General features: G+C 43.2%; 2 protein-coding genes across 2 annotated transcripts in view; both read right to left on the bottom strand.

Annotated features, from left to right (window-relative positions):
- Positions 1-2,532: 2,532 nt before the first annotated feature.
- Positions 2,533-23,010, bottom strand: part of SLC43A1 (solute carrier family 43 member 1) — a 202,173-nt gene continuing 181,695 nt past the window's right edge. Inside the window, exon 15 of the mRNA XM_072424203.1 lies at positions 2,533-6,715. Coding sequence (XP_072280304.1) covers positions 6,539-6,715 — 177 coding nt within the window. The 3' untranslated portion in view covers positions 2,533-6,538. The remainder of the gene's footprint in view (positions 6,716-23,010) is intronic.
- Positions 17,585-22,544, bottom strand: LOC140339289 (piggyBac transposable element-derived protein 4-like). Its single transcript, XM_072423897.1, has 2 exons — positions 19,601-22,544; positions 17,585-19,215 (listed from the first exon to the last, which is right to left on the bottom strand). Exons 1-2 carry the CDS (start codon positions 19,693-19,695, stop codon positions 18,768-18,770), a joined length of 543 nt encoding a protein of 180 aa, XP_072279998.1. The 5' UTR covers positions 19,696-22,544; the 3' UTR covers positions 17,585-18,767.

The following is a 23,010-nucleotide window of genomic DNA, read 5'->3' as shown; positions in this document are numbered from 1 at the left end:
TTGACGATGCACTACACCCAGCTCTAGATGCCAGTTACCAATTCTGTCCACGCTCAGGGCCCACCATCTCCTCCTCCTGCTGTTACTGCTGACGCCTGCCCAGTACCCAGCTCTAGATGCCAGTTACTAATGCCGTCCTTGCTCTGTCTCAGGGCCCATCGCTTCCTCCTCATGCTGTTACTGCTGCCGTCTGCCCAGTACCAAGCTCTAGATGCCAGTTACTAATGCCATCCTTGCTCTGTCAAAGGGCCCACTGCCTCTATTACTTGCTGTTACTGCTGCCACCATGTACTCCATTTACTAAAATTGTTCACTTCTGGGTGGCATTGACGATGCACTACACCCAGCTCTCCATGACTCTTACCAATGCAGTCTCCCTGGCGACTGCGGATCAGAGGCCACACATTGATACTGCTCTCGCTGACCCATGCTTTGTCTCTGTTCCCCAATCCTTTTGCCTAAAGTCGCCGCACTACTTGTCCACAACTTTATTGATGTCATTCTTAACACGTCATCCAGGTCATGATGCCAGCTAGCAATTATTAATATTAATAAACAGGATTTATATAGCGTAAACAAATAATGCAGCTATGTAAATTCAATAGGGGTGTGTACATTAAATACCAATGGGTTTTCCTGCTGTTTTGAAGGCAGAGACTGTTGCTAGTGGGTTGAGTTCACCCACCACTGAATGTCCCAATGTTTATGCTGCCTTCTGGATGCTGTCAATCACGCAAAAATCCTATTTGCCTGCTGTCACTTTGCCTGCCATTTTCTGGAAAACCACAAGGTCTTTTGGAAGGTCTTTTTGTTCCACGATTCTTCTACACTTAACTAGCAAATTTGGTGGTTCTAATATGTAAAGGGACTTTGCTATTAATGTTTAAAGTCATCCTATTGACTTTAATAGATTTTGCGAAATCGATTCGCAGAAATTTCATGAACCCACCAGAAGTTCGAGGAAATTTTTGCGGGACTGTCAGAGGCCTAAATAGAAGAAAAACAGGAAGTGTATCATATATTTGATTTTTTTTTATTGAACATTTTCACATACAAAGACAACCAGGCTTATACAGCAAAACATCTCGTAAACACAGCATACAGGGTGATAGGTACATCCGATAATGTTACATAAAACTCTGGCGTAAGTAACAGTAAAAACAGTGGCCGTACTGTACCGGTCTTTCAAACCCAATAAACTGTGAAAATACATAAACAACGGATAAATAAACAGCAGTTATATGGTAATATGACATAGTAGGTGGGATAGGCTTACCTTGGAGAAAATCATTGAACAGGTCCACCAAATAGGGGGAGAAGATTTGGCAAAAAGGTTTTATAGTATAAATACGGTAAACCGTCTGGGCCCGGTGCTTTATGCGAAGGGAGGTGAGAGATGACCTGTGATATTTCCGCCGCAGTAACGGGTTTATTAGATGTTCAGCTTGCAGTGTGGGGAAAGTCAGGTCAGCCAGATAGGAGTCTATATTGGATTGCAAATTGGGGCCCATAGAGTCCTGTGTAACTGGTTATAACAGTGCTCAAACCGGGTAGCTATTTGGGACAGGTCATACCGTGGTATCCCTTGTTCATCTTTAATTGCCATGGGAGAGGAGTTAATTTGCGTGTCCCTCAACTTGTGTGCCAAGAGTGTATTTGACTTGTTGCCTTTATGATAATAAAGCTGCCTAGTTCGCTGCCTAGTTCGCTGCACCATCCAGCTGACCTTCCGAAGCTCCACCGCCCTTAGTTTGGAGCGGAGGGAGGCCACCCTACGTAGGAGGCCTAGGGGTGGATTGCTAGTCAGTTTTACCTCTACAGTCCGCAGTGCCTGTTCCGTCAAGGCCTGCTGCAGGGTAGAGTTCTTTTTAAGACGAGAATTTAGGGCCACACAATGACCCGGAACCGCTTTATGGGCCTCCCAGAGGGTGGAGGTATGCGTCACAGAGCCTTTATTTTCATCAAAATAATGCTTTAGACTTGTAGTAAGGGACATTTTAGTATCCTTATTCTTGAGGAGAAAGTCATTTAACCTTCAATGACAAAGTCTAGTTCTGTCAGGGGCGAAAAGAATCTCCAAGGTGATCGGGGCGTGGTCTGACCAGGAAATGGGATGGATAGCAGCAGAAACACTGTTCTGCAACATTGCCAAATTATTAAATATATAGTCAATGCGGCTATGTGTTTGATGAGGAGGAGAGTAAAAGGTAAACTGTTCGCTTGTGGGGTGGTGAATTCTCCAACTATCATAAAGCTGGTGACGCCTAATCAATTGCCTAAACAATTTAGCATGTTGCAATACTACTGGAGGTGGAGAAGGTATAGTCATTGACAGTCTATCTTGAGTAGGAGAGAAGATGGAATTAAAATCACCCCCAACAATGAGATACGTGTGCGTGAACTCCTCTAGGAGGGCCATTGTCTTAGCAAGAAACCTGGCTTGTCCTTGATTGGGCGCATATATATTACATAGAGTTAAGGGGACACCTTGCAGGTTACCATGCAAGATAAGGAATCTGCCCTCTGGGTCCACAATAGAGCGAGTGGTAGAAAATTGAAAAGAATTTTTGAGCAAGATGGCAACCCCTGCTCTCTTTTTAGAAAAATTTGGATACAAAGTTAAAGGTGCCCGAGCTATCAAAGTGCGTCTCCTGTAAGAATATAATATCCGCCGAATGGTGTTTAAATTCCCAGAGAGCCAGCATCCCCTTGGTATTGGAGTTTAAACCACGCACATTAAGTGATAAGACTTTAGTAGCCATCAGAGTGTTTTATCTACTGGTCGCTGCTCAAACACCCACATAACCCAGACCAACAGGAGGTAAAATTGGCCAAGAGCTCTCAGGAGCATACAGGAGAATAGAGGGGAGGGGGAACACTGAAACAACAATAACAAAAAACACAAAAACACAAAACCAAGTTGAAGCAGTCGCGCATTAGCGACCAGGGGGTGCTTGTTACCCGCCGGTCCCCGAGCCCTTATCAGGGCACACAGGGAACAAACATGGCTGGCGAGTACACAAATAATCCCAGAGGGGAGAAGGACCAGATGGTCCCCAAGACAACCACCAGAGCACCAGTATATCATCAAGAAACAACATGGCCGACACCGGCTGTTTGAGTAGTACAATGGCCCTGAGGGGGGGCCCCCAGCCCGCCCGGCTAAACCGGGCCAGGCGCGGCCCCCCCCCAGGGGGCCGTAGGGCATGTAAAACATATCCATAACAGGGTAAGGCTATGCAACTGAGAGAGGGAAAAGAGAAAAAGGACAAAAGAAACCTCTTTGTGAGTGATAATATACACAGGGAGACCGCAGTGACCACCAGCCCAACCACAAATATACGGATGGGCGGGAGCCCAGGGCATTCTAACCAAAAATAACATTCCCTGAGAAAGAACACCATTTATAGACCATAAAATCACAGACCATAAAATCATTCAAGTAATAACTCACAGTTATAAACCTGAGCATAAAGAGAGTCAGTAAGCAATCATCAAAAAGTGCAAAAACTTCAGTTGCAATAGCATAAAACTAGGCAAAACATTAGTATCCGTCCAAAGGCAGAGGAGACAGCTAACACTGAGGTGGGCCTTAGCAGCATAAGAAGCAGCAAAAAGGGATATGGGATCGGAGCCCAGTCAATGCTGTTCACTGTCTCAAGGAAGTGTGGGCTTAGGAGAACGCCGGATCCTGTGCCTGGAACGCTTCTTGGAAGTGGCCACCTGCCAAGGTGAGGGTAGAACAGGTAGAGGTTCCTCGGGTTCCCAACCTGGAAGATTAGGCTTGTTCATCCCCAAATCACGGCACAAGGAAGACAGGTCCTCTGGATAACGCAATACGGCAGATTTCCCATCATGTCGCGCTGTCAGGCTGAACGGAAAGCCCCACCTATAGGGAATGCGGTTATCACGCAGAGTGGTTAGGAGTAGTTGCAGGAGGCGTCTCTGTTCTCTGACTCCAAATTGCGCATGTTCCGCGCCACAGCCATGATTGCATCCTTCAATTCTGCATCTGCGAGGTGACAAAGAACATCTCGGGGCCGCAGGGCAGGGTTATGGTCACTGGATCTACGGGTGAAAGCCTCAATATCCCCCTTCGCCTGCTGTAAACCTTCATCTATATCCTCCACTTTTCCAGCTAGGGAGTGAAAGTCAGCACGCAGGACCCCAATTTCAGATCTAAAGGTGGCTTGCACATCTGCAATAAGTTGCTGAAAATCAGCCTTGGTGGGCAGCATTTGCAGAAGTTGGTGCCATGGAGGGTTCCAGTAATCAGCACTATATCCCGGTCTCCATTTGCGATGTAAAGGGGGGTCAATAGGTATAGTCTCAGCTGGTGGTGTTTCTGAGGTTTGGCTGCGGGCATGTAGAGGGGCCCAAAGGGGGGAAATCCTCCCTGCTCAGGTTGGGTGGGCCAAGATTGTGCCGTACTAGGGTCTCTGTGGGCATTCCCCCCACAGGAGAGGAAGCCGCCCCAGGTCTAAATGCTGTTGGTACCGTATCATCCAAAGGAGTGTAAGGGCCCCCAGGTGAATAGGAGATCTCCCCAGTAAGAGGCCTGTCAGGGGAAGATGAAGCCCCCGAGGAGGGAGAGTGACTCACCCTGTCATAGTTTTCAGCTGCTCGGTCCTCCGATGCAGCCCTCTGGGAAGCCAATGCAGGCTTATGTGTGCTGGGAGAAGAGCCCTCGATCCCTGCTGCAGCCGGCTCCTGGTCAGATCCACTCCCGACCGCTGCACACCACGTGGCCTGTGTGGAGGAGAAAGCCGGCCCCATCTTGGAATGCTGAGGAGCCGCCCGAGTGTCCCCAACAAAAGCCCGGATCAGGGGCTGAGACGCCAGTGGACGCTGTACAGGGGTGGGGGGAGGCTTCCTCCGTTCGACTTCTTCGCCCTGCCCATTGGAGAGGTGAGTATCTGCCCTTTATAGCGGAAAAACAGCCCGGTGCCTGCAGAGCTGGGATCTCACACAGCCATCCCCAGAGACCGCCAAGCCATGCCCCTATCATATATTTGATTTACTTCTGAGAGCATTTAGGATTGGTAGATGCATTTGACCTGCAGCTGACCACCTTCAACTTAAGTTTTGTATTCCCATAAACTTTTATAGGGATGCAAAACCCACTTAAAGCATACAAAGTCTGTAAACATAGACACTTAAGCTGCGTACACACTTCCAATTTTTGTCGTTGGAAAGGATCTTTCACGATCCTTTCCAACGACAAGGGAGTGCACGATGCATGAACGGTGCTGTACATACAGCACCGTTCATGCTCTATGGAGAGGGGAGGGGGAGAGCGATGGAGCGGCACCCTGCTGCGCGCTCTCCCCTTCCCTTTCATTAGGATCGGCTGTCGTCCATCGTCCGTGGATCCGGCAGGTTGGTCGTCCGGACGATGGACGACACCGACTGTACACACGGCAGATTTTCGCCCGATAATTGGCCGATGCCGATTATCGGACGATAAAAATCTGACGTGTGTACGTAGCTTTAGGCTATGTACACACGTTTGATTCTTGTCATTTGAAAGGGTCTTTCACAATCCTTTCCAACGACAAAAGACTGAAAGATGCATGAACAAGCACTGTACATACAGCGTCATTCTGCTCTATAGAGAGGGGAGGGGGAAGAATGAGCCAGCGGCACCCAGCTTCGCTTGCATTGCGGTCATTCGTCTTTACTTGTTCGTGGATCTGCCAGTATGGATCCCTGAACTACGTCGGACGGCCACTGAACACATATCAGATCTTGTTGGATCTGATGTGTGTATGTAGCCTAAAAGAATAGGCTGTTCTTTTAAACTAGAAGAACTATGGGGTCGAGGGACCATGTGGCGAGGCAGATATAAGTGGTTTCAGAATAAATAAACATCAATTACGGTACTCTTTTACCCCCTGACGCATATCATCTTAATTTACATCTTAATTTATTAAATTGTTTCAATGGATTGCAAAATCGTGATACAAGAGCAAAAATGCAAAATTCATATGAGTACTAAGATGGGTGGCTGGCTGTACACCTAATGCTGTCAGGGTACAGGAGTGTGGGAAAAGTTACACATTTTACAATCTTGCATATGTCAATATACTGTTACAGAGAGCTGTGCATAAAAACAATTTAAAAACACTATTTTTTACATTGAAGCTTTACTACTTCAGGGGAGAGGCAAGTTGATATATGATTTTTATCTGAAAACAAATATGAAAAAATGAATTATACAATTTACATGTTACAAGTTTTTTGTTATTTTTTATTTTTGCTGATTTTACCTGTATTAAAATGTAACATTGAAGAAACATTGAAAAAAATGTCCAAAGTTTGACCTAGCCTAACATTTATAATTTGTACATGTCCACATAAGAGAATACTTCAGTGACACTATACATCTTTCCCTGGCTTTAACAGACTTTTTTTAAGGAAAAAAAAACGTAACATGCAACCTATTTGACGATAAATACATAAAAAAACAAATATGGCAATTCCCTTATAATATTTTGCAGCATTCCTCTTTGGTATATACTGTACAGAATCTGCATGTCTAAGCTGTGGTCTCTCCTTCTACCACCCCATTGACACAGTTTGATTGTTGCAGTTGGATGGTAGCTGGATCTTTTTCTTTTGTTGAATGATTTAGAAGTAAACTGTGACGGTAAAAGATTAAATATCCTGGAAGGATGAACCCAGCAAAGGAAAATATCAATAGACCAAGGTTTACCTGAAGGAAAAAACAAGAGAGAAAAAAATTATTTAAGACCAAATGCTAGTTTGGATAACTTTGCAACTTGCATAAACCATCAAGATAGTAGTGCAACCTGATGTTTGTAGAGAAAATGTTGTCTCTATTCATGTCCGAAGTAAGTCTATGGTCATACCAAATACTTTTACTAATTTTTCACTAATATTTGATGAATAGTCATTTTCTCACTTTAGGGTTTGAACATTGATAGGTTAAAGAAGATTTTGCAGCATGAGGTGTATTAAGTGCATTTGTATGCACTCTGTTACAATCTCTTTCTCCTAATACCTAAAAACTTGATTTGGTGTCTCTGCAACAAACAGGTGGTTTGGCTTGCCTATACCATTTAAAATGTCCTAGCCATATTTAATGTTTTTAATTTTTGTGAGATTATCCCCTTTTTCATTCATAATAAATATTTTTTTTAAAACAGTTTGGAGTTATTGGAAACTAGTAAAAAAATATGATGCAGGTAGAAAACCAGAGAAAGACATCAGCTATAAAGTCAAATTTCAAGAGATCCTTTTGCCAGAACATATATTTTTAAGCGTTTACATGTTCTTAACAAGCAGTGAAAACAAAACATGTATTCTTCCATTCTTCTTAATATTAAGCAGTATTCATAAAGTGTCAATATACACTGTCTTTTAATTGGGGATTACAAAATGGAGGGGAGGACCCTGCCGTAAATAGTTTATAGATGTGGGTGATGTGTAGACAGAAAAAGATGGGTGGGCAAGTTTGAAAAGATGGGCTTTAAATGCAGGAAGCAAACTTAATAGTACGAGGAAGACCATTCCAGAGAGTCTAGGCAGCCCTACAAAAGTCTTGGTGTCGAGCATGTGATGAGGTTATGAGTGAGGAATTCATTAGCAGGTTACTGGAAGAGTGAAGAGAGCAGCTAGGGGTTTATTTTTTTAAGTGAAATAAGAGCTGTGGAGGGATTATAAGGCAAAGCACAGTGATGAGATGTATGGATAAGTCTTGCTGCAGCATTCATGATAGATTGTAGAGGAGAGAGCCTGGTTAGTGCAATACCAGAGAGTAGAATGTTACAATAGTCCAGACTAGAGATAAGAGCCTGTACAAGCAGTTTGTTGGTCTCGAGGGGGAGATAGTGGCGTATTTGGGAGATGTTGTGCATGTAAAAGTGAAAGAACCTGGAAATATTCTGAAAGTGCAGGGTGATGAAGAGGGCAGATTTGAAGGTGTTGCCAAGAAAACATGCCTGAGGGGACGGCCAAATACCAGTGTTGTCAACAGTTAGAAATATTTCAGGGGGAGATTTGGAATGTGGAGGTGATAAGTCTTATTTTATCCTGGTTGAGTTTCAGAAATATTTCAGGGGAGATTTGGAATGTGGAGGGGATACGTCCTATTTTATCCAGGTTGAGTTTCAGAAACCTATTAGCCATCCATGATGAGATGGCTGACAGACAGCATGAAAACTTACCTAGAACTCAGGGAGACAATTCAAGGGTAGACAGATAGATTTGAGTGTCATCAGCATACAGATGGTACTGTAAACTAAAGGACGATATGAGACTACCGAATGAAGAGGTTTCTAAAGAAAAGAGACCTGGTCCAAGGACTGACCAAGAGAAAGCAATGATACTAAAACCAATGGAGTCCATGATTTAGATTAGAAGGGAATGATCAACAGTGTCAAAAGCAGAGGGAAGTTTAAGGAGGGGGAAGAGATAGTTGCAATGTGACAGATCTGATGAGATCATTAGACACCTTAGTAACGGCTGTTTTAGTGGAATGGGCAGCTCAAAAGCCAGATTGAAGCCAGTCAAGCAGAGTTGTTGTTTAGGTAGTCAGTGAGTCTTTTATAGACAAGGCACTCAAGAAGTTTGGAAAGATATGGGCGAAGAAAGATAAGATGGTAGATAGAAAGTAGGGAGGTGTCTAGTGAGGGTTTCTTCAGGATAGGTAAAACAATGGCATTTTGAAGGCTTAAGGAAAAATACCAGTAGAAAGGTAGAGGTTGAATAGTTTCATTTTTGCGGGGGCCAGAGTGGAGGAGTGGGCACTGAGTAGATCAGAGGGTACTGGGCATGTGGACAGGTGGAAGATGGAGTTGATGAAAGAAAAGACTTCATTCAATGAAACAGGGCTGAAGGAGGTTAGTGATGATTTACAGGTGGATATGGCTGGAGTGGTGCGGTGAGCCACACTATGTCTGATTTTGAGGATTTTATCTTAAAAGTAGGTGGCTATGTCTTGGGCACAAAAGGTAGATGTAGGGGGAGGAGGCGGTGGGTTTGGGAGGGAGTCAATTGTTGAGAAGAGGATGTGGGTTGGAAGCTTGAGAGGATATGACAGGGGAGAAATAATTTTGCTTGGCGACAGTGCGTGTAGTGTTATGGTGTTCTAGCCTAGCTTTGTGAAGTAGCACAGAGTAACCATGAAGATCAGTTTTCCTCTACTTGTGCTCTGTTGCATGAGCAATCTTTTTTAGACATTTGATGTAACTGTTGTGCCAAGGTCCGGGGTTAGCAGTATGGGGCTAGCGGAAGGTGGCTGGGGCAACTTTATCCAGAGCCAAAGACAGAGTGTGGTTAAACTGAGAATTAGAGAGGTTGAAAGTAAGAAGGTTGTGGTCAGAAAGGGTAAATAAGGACTTGTAAAAATGTGTAGGGTTGCAGAGTTTGGATAATACCTGAATTTATGTGTGTCTGGCAATGTGTGTGGAGCTGTTTATGTTCTTACAGCAACATTAAAATCTCAGCTTAAAATAATAGTAGTACAAAAAATACTACTGGCCTGTATTGTTACCGAAAACCAAAACAGAATTTAAAAAAGATTTATAGGACATAAGAACAGAAACATAGAAAACAAACAAAATGAGAATGACAACAAATGGGGATATGCACATTGAGGATGTACATTATTTGGATATGGATTTAAATCCGAAGAGAAACATTTATTGTATAACTTATGGAATTATAGTATTTTTCAATGTGCCATAACATTGAGCTTTTAGATCTTTTAGTATTTATTACAAGTTCCTGAATATTTTCTCACAAAGGTTTAATTTTTTCAGGGGTCTTCTATCTGCAAAGATATGGTAATGTTCTCTAACCATCCTTTTAATGGCCAAATGAGAAAAAAATTGCAATTGAAAACACCTTAGATAGTATTAGTATACATATTTTATATGATGATATAGACAGGTACAGAGGAGAGTTTTCAATTAGTCTTTATATTGGTGTTGGATAAAAAGTAAGTACAGTCCTTGCCAAAAGCTCTGGTGGCTCAGTGGTTAGCACTCTGGCCTTTGCAGCACTAGGGCCCAAGTTCAAATCTCGACCAGGGAACTATTTGCATTGAGTTAGCAAGTTCTCCCCGTGTCTGCATGGGTTTCCTCTGGGTACTCCGGTTTCCTCCCCACTCCAAAAACATGCAGTTAGGTTAATTTGCTTCCCCCCAAAAAATTGACCTTACACTGTATTAATGACATATGACTGCGGTAGGGACATTAGATTGTGAACCCCTTTGAGGGGACAGTTAGTGACATGACTATGAACTTTGTAAAGCACTGCGCAATATGTCAGTGCTTTATAAATACTGTGTTAATAATCACTACTCTTGGTGGATGTTCATTCAGCTGATTTTTGTTGTTATAGAGAAATCAAATCACAGATATGACACAAGCTATTTTTTTTTTTGTTCAGACCAAGTGGGGGAAAATTGATGGAATTACTAAAGAAAACGTCCTGCAGAGGTGATTTCAATAATATCCAATAGCAAGAACAAAATGTTTAATTTACATTTTTAAAATAAATGCAACAAATTTCCCAGGATTGAATAATATTATGACCTTCTAAAACTTTTTTACTAAAATATATATATATATATATATATATAATGTTCTAGTTAAATATATGTATGTTTAACATATGTTATATGTATATTTGGACTTGTACATGTGAGAATATTCTCATTTATGTATCTATCTTTGATTTGGTGCCTTGGTGTTTACTTGTTGTCTTTACAGTAATATGTTTCTAAATACATACAATTGTATATTGTTGTATTTAATTATTATTATTTTATTATTGGTGTAAATTGATACTCATGCCAGTTATGATACCTGGCAGCCAAGAGCCCTGTACCTGTTTACACTATACAGGCCGGGATGACATAACTTCCGCAAAGGCACACAGGAGTCTATTTAGTCCTGCCACACAGAAAATAAGCTGGGATAGCCTGATATTCCTGGCAACCAACACTAAGCTGCCCATGATGTGAACAATACCATCAATAGGATGATTCTTTGTGATACTTTTTTATGATTTAGGCTTTAAATCCTCTTTTGTATTGTATTTATCCCTGACGAAGCAGACACTTTATAAAATGCAAAACGTGTTGACAATTATTGACGAAAAGACCATTAAATAAAGATAGTAATGGAAAAAATACAATCCACTAATATTCCCTTGTTGGTGATAAATAGAATATTGTGAAACATTAAGGATGATTAATATAAACTCAGTTATGTATATAAAACACAACATGTATTGAAGCCTTGAAGAAGAAAATGGTTTTGTCACTGCCTCCATCTTGTTTGTAGCCTCCATTTTGTATCAAAATCATCAATGAGAAAAATCAGAATATCTGACTGTATTGTGAGGGGTGAATGTTCTGTAAATCTCATTAAGTTTTCTTTTGTGTGTCTATAAACCAATGTGTAAATAAGAAACAATGACAAAGTAACTAATGAACTGGGGGGTGAGAGGAGATGAATAAATGACTCTGGATTCCTGAAGGATCACTGTTTACTTTACCTTTTAATTATTTTTCTGTACTGCCTACTGAACCTTGTATAAATAATACCATTTTCTTTAAATAAATGAGAAAAGGAAGTCTAGATATACTGGTGTCTGTGTCTATTCTCTTACGATTGTAATATTAACAGCTCACCTTTCTTTAAGAAATAGATACATTTTTCCTTGACAAGCCTTGAAAAAGCTTTATTGCCAAAGAAATACAAAGTATACATAGTTAAATTAGTTTTGTAAATTCTATTATTTTGTCATAAGGCATGTAAATAAATATATTCCGTCGTATTTCAAGGATGTGGTAAGAATCAGTCACTAATGAGATCGAATTCCCTTTCATTTTACTATGATGTGTATATACAGGAATGGTGTTTTTACATTTCTAGAAAGTGTCGCTGACCAATTCAATGAAGGAGTTAGTCACTGAAGACCCAGTTTGAACATATTCTCTGAATAATTATTACCCTAAAGATCTAAACTTCAAATAGAATATAAGCCTTTTAACCACTTAAAAAGACACTGGGAGAGTCTGTACATGCAGATTGTCTTTAAAGGTGGTGTAAAATCTAATGTTTTCATTCTATACACTTATTTCATTACAAATCCTAATTTGTCACTGGATTATTTAGTACAGTCTATGTTTTTGTACGCTCTGTGCTAGCTAGAGTCTGCATTGTTCAGATAAAGCAGAAGTAGATTTCTTAAGATATCAATCTTTTCCATCAATGTGAGGAGCATAAGAGACCCTGTCAGAAGGCAGACTGTACTCAGCTTCCTGGACACCCAACCGGGTGACATTGTCATGTTGCAGGAATGTGCCCTTCCCCCCTCTAAGAGATACAGTCATCTGTGCTCCCAGTGAACCCAGGGTCCCTCTTACTGGTCTGGGGGTGGCGGTTGCAAGTCCACAGGCGTAGCCATTCTGATTAGGGGTGGGCGTTTTACGCTTGACTCTGTCCATGATCTCGTCTGTGGCCGACTTCTGGTCATAGACGGTTCGTAGGCATGAGAGCCCGTTAGGCTCATCAACGTGTACGCCTCCCCTGAAAAGAATGAGCGGCTGGAGCTTTTCCAGACCCTGAGGACCCAACCCGCAACCACCAGGGCAGTAATAATGGGCAGTGATTTCAACTGCCCAATAGAGGAGGATGGGCGCACCCCCGGCATCATGGCAAAGCTGGACGATACCTCCCTCCTTCTCAAAGAGATGGTGGCAGAAGCTTCCTTGAAGGACGTTGTAGGCTCCATCGGAAGCGGCGCTGCAAACTACTCCTGGTGCCGCTCAAGGATAGACTTCATCTTTACATTGAGAGAGGTAACGTACAACAGCCACTCCATGGTTCCCTGCTTCTTCTCAGACCACAGGGCCATTCTCTTTCAGGGGGACCTCGGCAAGGGCTTCGGCCTGGGCCTGGCCTCCTGGAAGCTGAACTGTGCCCTGCTGGAAAAGGAAGACCTGGGGGAGGAACTGAGGGGTGAGTATGTCAACTGGAGGGAGGACAAGAAGCATTTCAAAAAGGTGAGTGATTGGTGGGAGTTTGTGAAAGTCAAGCTCCACAGCTTCTTTCAAGGGAGGGGGCGCCAACAGGTGTGTGCAAGGAAGAGAGAACTCAAGAGCTCACAGCATGAGCTGCAGTCCTTGCAGGACCTCTACCACTGTGGCTGGGATGTTAGGCGAGACCTGGAAGAGACCAAGAAGAGCTTGAAACAGCACTTCGAGGAGGACGTCAGGCGCATCATCTTTCATTCCAAGGTGGAACATCTCGAGAAAGGTGAGAAGTGCAACTCTTTCTTTTTCAGGAAGCTCCACTCCAGTCACACCCCCCTTGCCGAGCTGCGGGACTCGACCGGAACACTCCGGAAAGAGAAGTCAGAGGTGATGGAAGTGGTCAGCACTTCTACCGGACCCTCTACTCTCCCAAAGAAACAGACGACGTTGCAAACCGGTTCCTGTCAGGTAACACCCTTAAACCTGCAGGAGCAGCATCCACAGACGCCCCCCTCACTTTTGAGGAGTTGTCCTCTGCTGTCAAATCCTTAAGGCGGGGTAGGACCCCCGGTTGCGACGGTCTCCCAGTGGATCTCTATGCAGCGCTGTGGGATCTCGTAGGTCCGGACCTGCTCGAGCTGTACGAGGAGTTGGTGGTGGAGGGCAGAATGCCGCCATTGCTGAGGGAGGGCATGATCACGATCTTGTACAAGCGGAAGGGCGAGAAATGTGACCTCAAAAACTGGCGTCCCATCTCTCTCCTCCACGTGGACTACAAGATCCTTGCCAAGGTACTGGCCAACCGGCTAAAGAAGGTTATCAGACAGATCATCCACCTCGACCAGACCTGCGGAATCCCAGGGCGACGAATTGCGGACAGCCTCGCACTGGTTAGAAACACGGCTCATGCTTAGAGCCCTCCATAAGTATGGTCTCGGTGAAGTATTCTGTTCATATGTTAACCTGATGAACCTTGACATTCACAGTACAGTGCTGGTGAACGGCTGGAAGACTGACCCCTTCCCGGTCCTCTCCGGGGTCAGACAAGGCTGCCCTCTGTCACCTCTCCTTTTTGTCTGTTGTATAGAGCTCTTCGCCGAATGCATCAGACAGAACCCAGAGATCAGAGGGATCACCACACCAGGACCAGACAAAGGGAAGCAAAATGCTGGCTCTGCATGGACGACATGAAGGTGTTCTGCGCGGACAAGCGTTCCATTGACGTGCTCGTCCAGATCTGCAAAGACTTCGGATGAGCTTCGGAGGCAAAACTCAACTGCAGGAAGTCAGAAGCCATGCTCTTCGGGATTTGGTACCTGCCTTCCTCTGCATCCATCCCCTTCAACATCCAACCGGACTTCATCAAGATCCCCGGCGTCTGGTTCGGGAAGGAAGGAGCAGCCCTCAAGTCTTGGGAAGTGTCACAGATAACAGGGAGGGGAGGGAAACAGAAGGATAAATACAAGGGACTAGACCTCCAATGACTAGGGAAAAGGGTATGGTCACCCCTTGCAGACACCCTAACCTAACCCTAACTCATAACAATATGAGTATCCCCTGATGGTGGGAATACTCATACACCGGAACCTAGTCCCTACTAGCCCTGTATAGCCCTAGGAGTGGTGTCTGGCTTGAGACTACTGGTTCCTTCCCTGATGAAAGACCCAGTGTCTCCCTGAGGCCTAGTAAACAACAAAAGAACCACAAAACACCTAAACACCAAAAGAAATTCAACTTATCTTACTAGCAGATAAATAAACTGGAACTCAGAACTTATCTTAGTAGCAGATATATAAACGCAAACTCAGGATGGCACAACACACCAGCTCTTCACTTCCCAGCAGTGAATATCAACCGCACAGCATGAAGTGTGAGGCCAGACTAAATGGAGGAGCAGTAATGACCACCAGCTGCACCTGATACAAGGGGAGTGGTCATTACACACAACAACACAGAAACAAGTAAAAACAAAGAGACTGTCAGATAACCTCACATGCAGCTAGTCTGACAGATCCTCAAACTTCAGTCACGGAAGGGACCGTGACAGGAAGAGAGGCTGTTGAAAATGAAGCAAAAATTCAGCCTCTGGAGCCTCAGAGATCTCACCATCGAAGGGAAGACACTGGTACTCCGCAGTGAAATCCTCCCTATGTTGCAGTACCTTGCCCAAGCCTGGCCCCCACGCACCAACACCTGCATAGCCATCACGAGGGCGACCTTCTACTTCATCTGGGGCTCGAAGATGGACCGAGTAAAGAGAACGACAATGTTTAAAGAACATCGGAAAGGCGGCAAATGAGTTCCGGACATCGTGACGATGCTAAGAGTCTTCTTCGCCTGCAACATTGTGAGAAGGACATTAGTGGATTGATCTTCGACCTCTGCAGGGAACGCCATGTCAAGATTCTGGAGGAAGATTCTCTGGAGGAGCCTGGGATGGGACAGGTGGGACAGCTCTGTGCCGTACTACTGGGACACCCCTTGGTTCTACTTGGACAACTTATGTAGGTACAGACACTGCCCCTTCTGCGTCATCGAAGACGAGACAGCTCTGCACGTCTTTTGGCAGTGTCCCTACGCCCAAGCCGTGTTGAAGACCCTGGAACAGTAACTGAGCCAATTCGTCCCGAGAATGGCCATCACATACTGCGCTATGCTGTATGGTCTGTTCCACGGCGAATTCACGGAAGAAGAAGTCAAAGGAGCTTGGAGGATTTCGAACTGTGCTAAGGACGCTATCTGGTGCGCCAGGAAGCGCCTTATCCTCCGGAGGGAGAGGATGGCCATCAAGGACTGCTGCAGACTGGCCCTCAGTCTGCTCAGAGACTATCACCTCATGGACTTTCCGGAACAGGAAGAGGATGTCTGAGAAGGCCCCCCTTCCCCCCCTCCCCTCCGCCCCCAAGCTTCCTTTGTAAAAATTGTTTATGAACTCTAATAAAGCTTCGGGCCTGTGAGTTCCTCCCTACCCCCTACCCCCAACCCCTCCCCAATGCACAGCCAGTCTTTATTAGATGTGTGAAAAGTGTGATTTTAGTTTTGTGAGAGCTCAAATAAAGCTTCGGGCCTTGGATAAGCTCTTAGGGATGGTTTTGGATGAAGTGTTTTAAAGGTGTGGATTAACAATCTGTCGGGGTTGTTTGCGGTATAATGCTGCAGTGTGGAGGGATATATGTATTTATTTGTGAGTGTGTTGTGGGGGATTGTAACGTACTGTTATGCGCTGCGTCACAATTTCATGTATGTCTGAACCCTGATTGTATTGTTTTCGAATTGTGTGATTAATAAAATACTTTATTCAATCAAAAAGAAGTGGATTTCTTATCTCCTAACCAGTAAACATGGATTTCACTGCATCACACAAAAATAAATATTTTCTGCTACTTATAATCCATGCATCCTATACTAAATCAAGTGTGCTGAATCTAAATCTGAAGTCAGATTCTGCCTAGAACATCAGAATTAGCTACATTCTCTTGTTCCGCACCTACTATGTAATCTCTATCTACAAAATCGTAGTTTTATGTTGCAACAACAAATACAATTACACATATTTCAACACACATGTACACTTCAGAAGTGTTTCAGGCACTTGCTTTTGCATTTGTGACTCTCCACTGTCTCCCGTTGCAGAAAACCAGCAGTAGTCGGGGTTGGGGTTGCATCGGCCTTGATATCTTGTAGGGATGAGCGAGAATGCCTCCCGCGAAAATTTCCTTGAACGTCCAATGGTTCTGGGAAATTTCAGCAAACCGATTTCGCGAAACCATCAGAAGAGGAAATTAAAACAGGAGCATTCCCAGAGCTGCATTCAGCCCTGGGAATCTCCCTTTTTGCGATCCCTGGGACACTAGAGGTTAATTAACCTCTAGTGCCCCAGGAATCGCACACTCTTCTCAATGATTGCAGCCACAGCTGTGACCGCAAAGTTCCCACGGTCACATGACAGTGGGAACTGAACTGCAGATGAACTCTGCAGTTCCACTACAATCCCCGGGGCAGTAGAGGTTAATTAACCTCTAGTGCCCCGGGGATCGCACAGCTCTCTCAATGATTGCAGCCACGGCTGCAATTGAGGAGCTCAGTGTGCAATCCCCGGGGCTGACCTAGGTTAAATAACCTCTAGTGCCCCAGGCAAAGGAAACCTCCTGAGATTGTAATATAAGTATCTCTTACAAATGATCCATGTGTTACAGATACAAATGGATCATTTCTAAGAGATACTTTTATTATAATGTATCTCGGGAGGTTCTCCTGTGCTGGGCATCTTCTCAAAGATTGCAGCTGTTATTTAACCTCCAGTGCCTGGGGCTCACAGAGGATTTCCATGAATGGCCGATGCAGCCCTGGAAATCATTTTGTTCGGCGAGAGCACGATCTCTCGGCAAATGAGAAGGCCATTCTCACTTACATTTTCGGTAAGCGAGAAAGGTCCGATTCGCTGTGAACTTAATATTCTCTCTCACTCCCTCATCCCTAATATCTTGTTTCCATTACAGAACTGTCCTGGTTCATCACTCACATCACCCAAATTTTGTAGAAAGAAGTCCAGATGGGAACGTAAGAAATTAATTTTAACACCCTTAGCGTTCTAATTCTGTCAGTTTTTTAACTGCCGGGTATAATAATTATATTTATTTATTATAATATAATAAATAATTACAAATCATAATTAAAGAAAAATAATGAAATATTAGACCACATCAATGTAATTTTTTTAAAAAGAAGTATTTTATCAAAAAATTTCTCACTTAAATTTTTCAAACAAGGGTGCAATATTATTGTTAAATAATAATATCAATAAATGCAGATTTTAGAAAAAAAATGTACATTTTTAGTAGACATTCCGAGTGTGGTAGATTTTGAAGCAGGGTGCTGCACAAAGTCCAACATCACAGTCAGGACAGTAGAACCTAGTTTCTTTGCGTTTCTTCCTTCCTCTGTCATTGGTCTTTGAGCAGCAAACCATGCACATCCTTGTAGGTGCTGCCTTTTTCTAAGTTGGTGGGATGTATTAAATAAAATGACGACCAGTCAGGCGTTCTAGGTTGACAACGGTGGAAGCACGACATCCAGGTCTATTCATAGCCACTGACGGTGTTTGGTGGTTCTTGACTATGGATTCGGAAACTTGCAAAATGAAGTCTGAATGATTCACAGGCCTCTGACAATTTTTTCTTTACAGAATGTAGGCATTCCATAGGCACTGCTCAACTAGACGCCTGAAAATCTTTTTGTAGTACTTCTTTTGCTGTTTCCTCATCGCTGGGTAGAATATCATGGCTTGGTCAGCTCTGTCGACACCTCCCATGGTGTTGTAGTCAATCACCACCTGTGGCTTCATCACTTCTTTCCCACGTTTTGTGTGTACCAGAACGGTGGAGGCATCATGGACAGTACTCATCAGGCACACATCTTTCTTGTCACACCATCTCAGGGCCATCATCTTGCACTTCTGGCAGGCAACAATTTCTCCTGTCTTCAGCTTCCCTTTTGCAAACATTGATGACAGGTTGCGCCGGTTAGCCCTAACGGTTCCATAGGCATCTGTTCTGTGATGCAGAAGGAACTCATAAAGCTCAGGAGAGGTGTAGAAATTGTCACTTGTGACACAATAGTCCTGATCTAGCAATGGCTCTATGAGAGATGAAGATGTTGCCAATCCATAATGGCTGTATCTGGCGTTGAACTGTGTCCCTTTTCCAGTGTACAGTACTGTATTCCAAATGTAGCCAGATGAGGATTCGCACAGCCTTTACGTTTTCACACCAAATAGTGCCCTCTTTGACGCAATGTACTGCACCCAGCTCAGCCTCCCCTTGTAAGCCGTTAGACTTTCATCAATGCTGACATCTGTTTCTGGCGCATAGGTTTGCTGGAAATGTTGTAGAATCATCTGAGACACTTCCCAAATTTTCTTCAGTTTTGGTGCAGGATGGGTAGCCTCATTAAATTCTTCATTGTTTGCAAAGTGCAGATACTTCATTTTGAGGGAAACGCGGTATTCTGGCATGACTGTGCCAAAGAATGGAGTGACAATCATTTGATTCTTGGACCAGTACCACTGCTGCACGGTTTTGCCCACAACTCCCTGCAGGATCACCAAGCCCAAAAACAGCCAAATGTCATTCTTGGTCACAGGATCCCACTTTCTGGTTCTTGCAAACCTCAGGTGTGGAGCACCTTGTTGTTGTCCAGTGTACCTGCATAAACAAATTAAAAAAGGTATTTTTGGATATGTTCTTTTATAGTGTGGTGAAGGTTGCAAGTAATATGTTAGCAAACACAAAGCAGCATACATGTTGGCATAAATGTTTTTTTTTGAAGTTAGCAAACACAGGGTAGCATACATGTTTGCATTAAAAAAATATTAGCAAAAAATAAAAAATAAAAAAATAGCAAACACAGAGCAGCATACATGTTTGCATAAAAAGAATTAGCAAAAAATTTCAAAAAGCTAGCAGAGCAGCACACGTTTGCATAAAAAAAAAAATAGCAAAAAATTTCAAAAAGATAACAAACATACAGCAGCATGTTTGCAAAACAAAATTAGCAAAACATTTCAAAAAACAGCACAGAGCGGCTTACCTGTTTGTCTCCGCAACAATTTTTCTGATGACTTCATCTGTCAAAAACAACTTCAGGTATGCCAGGGGGTCGTTGCATTCAGCCTCAATTTTCATCCTTGGTGCGCCAGTAAATGGAAATAGCTCGATTTCATAAGGGACTCCAAATCACTATCGCTGCTTTCAGATTCCTCCAAAACAGCGCTTGCACCGGCGAGATGCATTTTGGATGCCATGTGGTCTCCAGCAATCAGTCAGGAACAATCAAGGTCAAAGACAAAGTGATCAAATGATACATTCAGAAAGTGATTTATAAGTCATCAAAAAGTCAAATCAAGTCAGGGTTGCAAGTAATTTGTTAGGAAACACATATGTCAAATCAAGGTCAGATTACATAGTAATCTGCTTTTAAATTTCCTGTCCCCAGAATACATCACTTCACCGCATCACCCGGAAGATGTCACATCTTCAAACCCGGAGGATGCAAACGTCACATCTTCCGGGTGATGCCCGGAAGAAATCCCCCCTGGCATCACCCCCAGGATTTCTTATTGCTGCTTGCATCACCAGTTAGATGTGATGCACCATGCAGAAATCCTGCATCTCATCTAAATGCGGATGCGAGCAGTGGCGTGGCCGAGAACCGGGCGGCATTTAAAAGCAGATTACTCGGTAATCTGCTTTTAAACTTCCCACCCAGCCACGCCCCCTGACGGACAGGTGCCTCGGCATTACCGTGGGATAGTTCAGTCGCCGCTGGAGCATGGGGCACAGGTAAGAGGGGCTTCTAAATTTACCCCAAGTGTGACTCAAAGTGGAATTCACTTGCAAAAAGCGGTACCCCGAGTCACACTCGGGATTACCGCTAGGTGTGTTAAGTGACATTTGGAAGCCAAGTTGATAGTATGCTGTTAGCATGTTGGTCACAAGTTCAGCATGGTTTTTAGCTCGCTGGTTGCCCAGAAAGTTTTGTGCAACTAGCACAAATGAATCCTAAGCAGCAAGTTCAAGTTGAGTTTTTCTCTTAATGTGCCACACGCATCAAATTGCAGATTTGGGGACCAACAATAATGCCTGCCTTCAGTTTAGTATCTGTTATAACTTTTCCAAACTTGTCCTTCAGATACTGAAAACCCATACCATCACGATCCATTGCAAGGTTTTTCCTTAATCCAAATTTATTATGAAGTGGCGGAAGGTAAACTTTCTGTGGAACAATGAGTGGTTTATGCTTCACGTTGTACTGGCCAACAGTGTGTTCAGGTCTGGGTGCCCATTCTTTCACTTTGTAATGGTTGCTGTCATCACGACTGTTCCACAGGCACAGAAAGCACATATATTTTGTACATCCCATTGCAGGCCAAGAGGGAGTGCCACCACCTTCAGGTCACCACAAACATTCCACTTGTGTTCTAAATAGTTATTCAATTTCAAAATGACCTCAATAGATTTGTATGTCTCTTTCACTCCCTCGGCATTAGCAAGAGGAACAGAAGGTTTTTCGTTACCTTTATGCAGCAATACAGTTTTCAAACTTGCTTTGCTTAAGTCTATGAACAATCTCCACTGCTCTGGTAAGTATTCGCAACCTAACTTCATCATCAGACTACTCACAACGGTACAGAAGCAAATGTCTTCAAGCTTGTACCTGCAAACTTTGTGCAACGATCACGACAGTATGAAGTTGTTGTTCCTTTTTGTAGAAAATTCCACTCCTCTAATCTGGAGGTTAACAGTTCAGACTTCTCTTTTGACAAAGACAGGTCCCTTACTAGACCATCTACATCTAATTGGCTTAGAAATTGTGGCTTACCCTCTTGAAATTGGGGTTCATAACATTCATTAACATCATCATCATCCTTCTGTTCCTCAACCGACATGTCACTGTCAGTAACAACAGATATAGGAGGGACTGGCACTTGATTCTCTGCATCATGTGGCACTAGCTTCAGAGCAGATTCAAAATCAGGAGAGACGATTTTTGACTAGTATTAGTATTTTTTAGATTAGTATTTTTCGAAAACCCAGCAATTTTACTCATACAGAAGTAGCAGTCTGAGTGATGGTCTTTTGGCTTATGCCAAACTTTAGGTACAGCTAAGGGCATTTTATTCCCTTTCCCATTCAACCATTGTGTTAGGCCAACGTAATACACCTGACAGCAGATGTGAGGTGCCTGGATTTTATCCTGATCTCTGATTTCACATCCAAATTAATACTTGTAAGCAAATCTCACCCCCTTGGTTAGGTTCTTGCATTGATCACACAAGGTATATTTGCCACAAATGTAGCAAAAATTGTCCGGTTTATTAACACAGCTGTGCCTAGTCATCTTTAGCTCAAAACAGACTCACTATAGCGTAGCTGTACTATCCAATACAATGGTTTCGCACCAGAGACAAGCCTTTGGTCCATCTTGCCTTATATACCTATTTTTGACGTCAGCTCACTGACTTGCCCAGACATGCACACCTGCTGCTAGAACATGCATGCCACCAGGGGACGTGATTCAGCTGAGGCAGCAGCAAACATAGTGGTAACTGCAACTGTTATAATGTTCCCATGTAAAAATACATTACCCAATTATCGACCATTTGAACAGCTATAGCACGCCTATAACTTAAAATATGTACGTGATAGACAAATTCTGATTCAGATTTGGAATCAGCACACTCGATATCATGTAAATCACATTTCCCAGGAGCAAAATCGTTGTTGTGCAGTGTCCATGGGTCCATGTAAACACAATGTATGACATTGGCAGTACTGACCATGCCCCTTATGAAATTTTTGGAGTGTAAGAGCTGTGTAGCATAAAGGGGTACCCAAAAGAGTACCCATTGAAAAATAAAAAGCAATAAATGATCTTCAAACACTGCCCCTTGTAGCTGCAGACACCATGATAAAATTATCTCTCAAATTGCACATCAGAGGTTATTTCAGCAGCTCTGCTCAGCCTGACCTCACTTTCATTCAAACAGTACTTACATCACAGTGCTTACATCAAACATGGATGGAAAACCTTAGTTAAATCTAGATGTGACTAGGCAGACTGTTAGTTTACACATCAAAATAAAAAAAGATTTAATTTACAATTGGGACTTTGGAGGCCAAATAAATTTACGTTCACAGATATTTTGCTGAATATAAAATATTATGCTTTATTAAATACCAAAAAAATTACTGACAATTAAAACCTATTAAAAAAACATGCAAACCAAACACCATACAATATGTTCCTGTTAGGGTCACCCTGAAGATGGGTGCCTCTGTGGATATCGACACATTTCAAGGACTAAATATGCTTCTTAGGGAAAAAGAACAGGGACATCTTTTTAATCAAGTGGAGTTGGAAAAAACAGGAGTTTGAAAACAAAAGGAGTTAAATCCTTATAGTAACCACAAACTGTGTGTAAACTTTTTTTAACTCCT

The sequence above is a fragment of the Pyxicephalus adspersus genome, chromosome 10 (assembly GCF_032062135.1).
Source record: "Pyxicephalus adspersus chromosome 10, UCB_Pads_2.0, whole genome shotgun sequence".
Taxonomy (NCBI): domain Eukaryota; kingdom Metazoa; phylum Chordata; class Amphibia; order Anura; family Pyxicephalidae; genus Pyxicephalus; species Pyxicephalus adspersus.
The sequence above is the reverse complement of the archived record's forward strand: the minus strand, read 5'-3'. Positions and strand labels throughout refer to the sequence as shown.

Excerpts from the sequence above, each read along its gene's own strand:
- LOC140339289 (XM_072423897.1), bottom strand. The coding sequence starts at position 19,695 with ATGAAAATTGAGGCTGAATGCAACGACCCCCTGGCATACCTGAAGTTG. Across the intron at positions 19,216-19,600 it reads ATTGTTGCGGAGACAAACAG|GTACACTGGACAACAACAAG; the intron begins GTAAGCCGCTCT and ends TTGTTTATGCAG.